This window comes from Rhamphochromis sp. 'chilingali', assembly GCF_963969265.1.
Source record: "Rhamphochromis sp. 'chilingali' genome assembly, chromosome: 8".
Taxonomy (NCBI): domain Eukaryota; kingdom Metazoa; phylum Chordata; class Actinopteri; order Cichliformes; family Cichlidae; genus Rhamphochromis; species Rhamphochromis sp. 'chilingali'.
The window spans coordinates 39,549,406-39,556,721 of NC_137935.1; the positions used below are offsets into that span (position 1 = coordinate 39,549,406).

Sequence of the window (7,316 nt, forward strand, 5' to 3'; positions counted from 1 at the left end):
CAACATGAGAGCAGCTTTTCTATTCGTCCAACCACCGACTACACATTGACCTGCAAATCTGCTGAAACAGGCCTTTAGGATCTAACCCAGGAAGTCTGAAAGGGCAGCCTGACAGCTAAAGTACACTTTGAATGATTTTCTTTCAGGTGGTTAACATTGATTTTGTTGTTGACACCATCAATAGGAGTACATTATATTACACGGTCTGCTTTTTCAAACGTGTCCATCACCACTGTGTGCAGTACACTGACCGTAGCACTCACTTGTCCCACGTTTTGTCACGTTCCAGCCTTTTTCCAAACTAGATTCATTTTTCACTTTAAATTTCGACACACAACACACCATAACCCCGTGCAGTCAGGTCGTACTGTAAATATGCGAACTGTTAAAGGTGGGATATTTTTAATTGGTGACACGATTGTCCTCCAAGCGTTGCAACAGATTAGTAGTATTGTTGTTGGATGATGAAATGTTTTTCTCCCTTTTGTTTGAAGTCGTCTTTACTAAAGTCAAACGTGTCCAAACAACAGACGTGAGATTTGAAGTTGTGCGTTCAGCTCGATGTGTTGATTTGTTTGTTTTTCTCCATGATGCTGCAGAAGGCACAGAGTCACGTGACAACACAGAATTTAAAAAAACTGAAATAACCGACACGGGAAAGATCAGGTGGATTAGAGATTCCCAGTGTCAGTTTTGATTCCTTTTTGACTGCCCAGCTCTAGTAAGGAACACAGCTGATTTGATGCTAGCTGTCTCAAACAAAGTAGTAAAGTGTGTTTCAGTACTTCCATACCAGACTTTTACTATTAACAAGTACGGGCAGCGATATGTTAGCAGCTGTACTTGCTGCCATCTTCCATGTTCTCCTTCTTCTTCAGCATGGAAGATAATCTAGAAGCCTTGTCGGTCGTATGTCGTCCCCTTCAGTTCTGCTTCTACATCATTACATACGCAGCCTGAGGAACCTACGGCAGTAAAGGAAAAACAAACAAAAAACAAGTACTGTAGCATTTTTCACAGTTCTGGTACGAACGTTAGTACCTTTCTTAGTAGGCTGTAAACATATTTAAAGTTTTAAACGTGCATTAAGGTGGGAGCCATGCTCAGACAACACTGGACCAACTACTACGTGTGTTCATCATTCAGACACAGAGGCTGTAGAGGACATTGATATGTATATAAAGCATAAAACCATGAACTCTTTGTAGTTCGCTGAATAGTTTCAGTTTCCATCTCCTGTTCGACTTTTGCTCCAAGGAACAAACCAACTAAGTTCATGATTGCACATTTAATGGCATAGTTTGAGAACAGTATTTACAGCGAGTCATCCCTCAAAAAAACCATAACACCCTGAGCACTCGCAGACAGGGACAGCACCTTCACCAGTGTAACTCCAGGACAGCCCTGCAAAATGCACCGCCGTGGACACGCGCTCATTTCTTCTTGGTATACTGTGAATGACAAACGAAATGAACATTACGCTTTATGTTCATGTGTCACCTTGGAGGTCTTCTTTCCTTTATCCTTACTTTATCAAGAATCCAGTCAGCATCTGCAATCGCTCTCTGGATGATCATCTGTGTCCTCTCAGGGTCGTCTTCATCTGAGTGGCTGTTGTAACCCTGGAAACAAACAGCAAACAAAGACTTTATGATCTTGGCAGAAACTACTTTCAGCAGTAATGATGATGATGATACATTAATGGTGCATGAGTCACAGTTATTGGTTGTTATGGTGACCATAAACATGTCAGCACTATCTAATAATACAAATCAATAGTGCAGCACAAAGGTCAAAGGTCGGGAGTTTGCCTTCACAGGAAACGGCTCGTTAACAATTCAACTGTTCTACTGCTGCTGCCAGCCAATCACATCACAACAGAAACCGAAAATAAGGTTAGCGATGAAGGCAGCGTTAGATGGGCCTCTTCACGTCACTGCAACAACCGTTTGTAGAACTGTGCACGAGTTATTTTTAAGATATTTTGTTGCTTTTCTCCATTTTATATTATATCTGTTTAAAAATGGTCAGATTTTTAACATTTCTGTTGACTTAAAATACACAACACACGTGTCTAAAGTGGTCAGTATGGACTCTAAGACTGGGGTTTTCAGTACAGTCAACAAAAGATGAATTGTATTCACCATCACCCAAATCTCCTGACACAAGTCATTTCTAATCCCCATAACGATATAATCACAATATTTGCATTTTCTGTAAATTCAGTGAATAGTTTATATAACCAACACATTGAAAGTACTGCTCGTTTTTTACTTCATTGAAATAATAAAAAGTTAAATAAATATGATTATTGTAGGAGCCATAATTGAATGTATTGAATTCTGATGATCACTGGGTTTTTATTTGTTTGGTTGTTATGGGAGTCACGTGGGTGCTAGCGGTGACATAAATGGGCGTTGTCAGTCTGTCATTCACTGGTTTTGATTTTGACAGAGAGGAGGGCTGGGTAGCCGTAGTTTTTGTTGACCGCTGCACTACATGTTTGCTTCGTTATATTAGAGCCTGTGATGTTGTAAGAGTTTGAATCAGGAGCCGATGATACTACTCTGTAAAAATCGCAAAGCACTTTAATAAACAAGCAAACAATTCCACCTCTCGCATTATTGCGTAAAGTTGACAGCGCGTCAGGCAAATAGGCAGGCTTCATCCCCGGCCTCTAGCGACTGTGGAAGTCGCTACAATTATAAATACACCCCACACAGTCACGTGTTGTGTGTTTTGATCAGTGAACAAAACCATATATGTATATTTATCTTCGGGATTCTTTGTGCTTCTCATTCGCAAACACGCGATTCTTGCTTAGGTGGTGTCAGAGGTCTGTGGTGTGGGTGTCTGTGGAGGGGGCCGGGTCGGCACAGTTTTCTGCTCCATGTCAGACTCGGTTACAGAGGTAACCCCTCGTCTAGCAACGAGCCCCTCGATTTGTTTTGTATGCTCCTTCTGTGTTGCCGTGGTGACTACTGTCGGTGCAAAAGTATCGCAGTTATCGGTGTATTTCACACAATACAAAATAAACTGTCGAGTATAATATGAAACAATCGGCTTTGTCATTTGATATATTTCATCACATCACACGGCCATAAATTCAGTTTTATTTATAAAGCGCTACTCTCCTCAAGGCACTTTATATTGTAAGATCAAGACTCTACAGCAGGGGTCGCCAATCCCAGTCCTCAAGGGCCGGTGTCCCTGCAGGTTTTAGATGTGTCCTTGATCCATCACAGCTGATTTAAATGGATAAATGACCATCTCAACATGTCTCGAAGTTCTCCAGATGCCTGGTAATGAACTAATCATGTGATTCAGGTGTGTTGACCCAGGGTGAGATCTAAAACCTGCAGGACACCGGCCCTCATGGACTGGGATTGGGGACCCCTGCTCTACAGTAATACAAAGATTACTGAATTATCCCGAAAACACACCAGGTTGGGTGGGTCTCTTCCTGTTAAAGTGACGTTCTTCCTCCCCACTGTCACCCTGTGATCATGTGACTGTTCTCTCTTTATTAATGCCAGGTCCCTAAAATAACGATTGCTGTGAACTGGTGCTTAATAAAGACGGCTCACTAATTCTGCATTGAGACAATTTTCATCGTTTTCCCGATCCTCACTATGTGCAGGATTATATGAATACTTCATGAGCACAGATTGATTCTCAATGAGCTGTTTAAAACCATTTCTCTGTGTCAGATGTGATGTAGCTCAGTTAGTCTTGTCACACAAGAGTCCAAAAGGTATTAAAGTTACCGTCACAGTTTCACTTGGAAAACATTTTGCTTGTCATTGATCGGTGCATAAGATGACCTCACCTGTCTTATGGCATGTCGGTAGTGTTGTTGCATTGCTGTGGATGGTAACTGCCTGCAGCACCTGAGCAGGTATCGATACAGCTGCAATGGAGTGTGGACCAACTCGGCTCCAGCTAAAGGTGGCATCCCTTCCTGGTTAAACAGCTGTTGGTAAAAATAAAAACGGACTCTATGTGTAGACTGCAGATGTGAGAACATCTGGGCTAAGTGTGTGTCAGCAGGGGAAAGCACATGCGTTTTAATATAATGTTGTGAAGCTTTTATAGAGATGATTCCCCAACAGCAGTAACACCAACAAGATGCCTGGAAACATAAATCTGGTACAGGCATGTGGTTAGTGATTTCAGACAGACGAAGCATTAGTAATGCCAACACCAGTGTTGTGCCAAAAACTGATTTCAAATGTTTCTGTGTTTTTTATGTGTAATATCTTTATGTATGTTGGTTAATAGACTTCAGTGAACAGAATACTCTGAAAAAGACATTTTAAAAGTCAACAAGATGTTTTTTTTAACTGGAAAAATTAAGGATATATAAACGTCACTGCCAAAAAACGACTGCAGCTTCTACCTTGTGACATGAATGTTGTTTGTGCCTCAAGATGACCTGATAGCATTCATGAGGGATACATTTGACATTTGTTTCACATATTACAGAGCAACAAGTTATTTATAGCAGTTTAAATACGAGCTATCATTTTTTGGCACAACACCGGCCTGGATCAGAAGGACACTGGCTAGCTTGTGAGGTTTTGTGTAGGTTTGGCGCCCTGGGGAAAAGAGAGCTGGGCTAAAGTAGTTCAAAGTACATTAAAAATAATAATACTGACAAATGGAGATTAGGGCTGCCACAAACGATTATTTTGATAGTCGACTAGTCACCGATTATTTTTGCGATTAGTCGACTAATCAGATCATCATCCATTGGACGTACAGCTTATTGCACCAGCAGCATCTGGTCTTATATAACTATCATTAGCTTACAGCTTGAAGTGTTTGTGCTAACTAAAAATAAAGACAAGATGGTAGTTTATTAATTTTTAATGAAATTTGCAGATTGTTTCGGTGAAGTTTAATAAACTCCTTGCTTTCTAAAATATAACAGGACACCGGAGTATATTCTCCAGCGTCTCACACTTCTGATAATCAGCTGTCTGCTTGACAGTTTTAGCTGTGCAAAAACTATAACTTTAATCCCAGCCAAACCGATTTACTCAGGAACAAATAAAATACTAAAGAAAGCCAAACTAACATGTTTAAGTTATCTAAGTGACTTATATATATGTTTAACCTGACTAGCGAAAGACGGCGGTGGGTTTGAAAACGATCTGCCGGGAGTCCGGTGTTCTCACGGCTCTAGCTAGCCTCGCCCCCGCCTAGCTAACGAGCTAGTGGGTAACAGACGTCTCCGAAAACGTCGGAGCGCTTTTGAAAATATGTGGTGTCTTGATAAACTCAGCAGATATTTGAGGTTTACACAGCTACATTCTCGCCTGAAAATATGTTAAAGGTTTATTTTGTGACCCAGAAAGAATAATAAGAGTAAAGTTAAAACTAACTAGCTGCCGCCATTGTTGACAACTGCGCTATGAATTCTGGGACACAGCTTCTTCTTCTTCGGGGTTTAACGGCAGCTGGCATCCTTGTACATGCAGTGCTGCCATCTTCTGTTTCAGTCCGTTATTACACTCTTAAATCCTACTACTCATTCCTGCGTCCTTTGTGATCTTACAAAGCTTCAAACGATGCGTCGACTATTAAATTAGTCGTCGACGATTTTAATAGTCGACATAATCGTGACTAGTTGACTAATCGTGGCAGCCCTAATGGAGATACAAGAATACCTCAGATACAGCAGAGACGTGGACACCATAAAGATCACCTATCAGCCACAAACATGAAACAGTGTCCATCATTCAGTTTCCAGTTAATCAAGCAGGACTACTCTCAGTTAGCCAGCTAACTTGGAAACTTATTCCAATGTAGCAATATTAAAAATTAAAAAGCTCCACGTGGCAGTAAAATATTCAGGTTTCGCTCTCGGTGTTTAGAAATTGCTTTCATCCTGACCTTCCAGGTTTACGCTTGGCTGCTCTGGATGTAAACAGTGTTGCTAACTGAGGCTAGCTACTCCCTGACAGAAGCATTCTTTTCCACAGGTCGGAGGCTACACTGTTACTATAAAGCACGCGTGGGTATGCTTACTGTAGCTGTCAGGGTGAACGAAACATCACAAACTCTCCTCAGTGTTCTTACCAAACTTCTATGACCACTGCATTCATAAGCTCCGACTATAATATTACCCGGATGTACTTGATGCCCCGTCTTCTTCTATGGTTGACAAATGTGTTACATTGAAAGAGCATCGACTCCTGTTGTTGGATCTATAAACTACAAACATAGGTACACACATCTGTACCTAAAGAGTCAAAGTAATGTGTAATACATAAGCTTTGGTCATTGTTCATAAAGTCGTGTTTATCTCATTTAAGACCTGAGGATTTGTCTAATGTTCTGGTACATGACTGTAGCTCAGAGTAGATCATCCAGATCTTTCTGTGGATTGTCCTTAGCCACTGTTGACACTTTAAATGCAGAATCTTAAATCTTATTTCTTGGAATTTTGATTGGATATTTCATGTTTTGTTATTAATTAAACAAAGCATCTGTCATATCAGTGTTTATTGGAAGTTTACATAGCTGTACAGAACTTTTGGCTGTTATGTGTTTCAACATGGAATGGATTAATAAACATACAAGTGGTCATAACAAAAACAGAACACAATGTAAAAAATATGAAGACACGTGCAGATTCATTAGCAGTCTTTGGTCGCTCGGTATGCTGTAATGTACAGTCTCAACATCTGCTTTTTAAAAAAAACGTGTAATTAAAATGAAATGTGAGATAGCACCCAGATCAGTGGCATTGGTGGACGTAGAGCGGACACAAAAACAGTAATGACAGTACAGTAACTCACCTATGTAGCTTAAATACAATAATGAATTTCGTAAGGGGTGAGTATCCTGGACCAGAGATATAGTCTGCCAGAGCAGCAGCACAGTGTGGGCTAAAGCAAGATGTCAGTTCTGCTCCTTAGTCCCACCTGCTTGGCTCTAACTGAACTGCATATGCATGGAGTACTAAAGATAATAAAACATAGTGGAATATGATTAAGGCTTGTCCTCGTGATCATCACTAACAGATTTATTTAGATTCATGATTATAATGTGGAAGTACAAAAAATATCAAATTTCTTCAGGCGATCATAGCAAAGCTCAATTTACAACTATCAATATGATAAAAACCACAGCTTTGAGAAGTTAATGTTTTTAGGGCTACGGCCCAAATCCGCTCTCTCTTTCAGTGATACAAAGGCCGCGTGATTGTTGCTTTTTCACTCTTTCAGGCACATTATCAAACATCTTTAGTGCAACTTCATTTTTTTTTTTTTTTGGCTTACAAAAGTAAACACTCTTTTTGCATTTGA

At 40.3% G+C, this 7,316-nt stretch overlaps 2 protein-coding genes across 4 annotated transcripts in view; both read right to left on the bottom strand.

The window, feature by feature from the left end:
• sgsm2 (small G protein signaling modulator 2) overlaps window positions 1-7,316 on the bottom strand; it is a 377,356-nt gene that overhangs the window by 113,466 nt on the left and 256,574 nt on the right. The window lies entirely within an intron of this gene.
• lyrm9 (LYR motif containing 9) lies at window positions 96-6,154 on the bottom strand. Of its 3 annotated transcripts, none has more exons than XM_080889756.1 (5): window positions 6,085-6,154; window positions 3,830-3,973; window positions 1,530-1,622; window positions 1,378-1,451; window positions 96-965 (listed from the first exon to the last, which is right to left on the bottom strand). In XM_080889756.1, exons 2-4 carry the CDS (start codon window positions 3,953-3,955, stop codon window positions 1,434-1,436), a joined length of 237 nt encoding a protein of 78 aa, XP_080745882.1. In that variant the 5' UTR covers window positions 3,956-3,973; window positions 6,085-6,154; the 3' UTR covers window positions 96-965; window positions 1,378-1,433. The 3 variants fall into 3 exon arrangements, with proteins under 3 accessions (XP_080745882.1, XP_080745880.1, XP_080745881.1); XM_080889754.1 differs by having other exon boundaries at window positions 6,034-6,145; XM_080889755.1 differs by lacking the exon at window positions 96-965 and having other exon boundaries at window positions 1,274-1,451; window positions 6,034-6,145.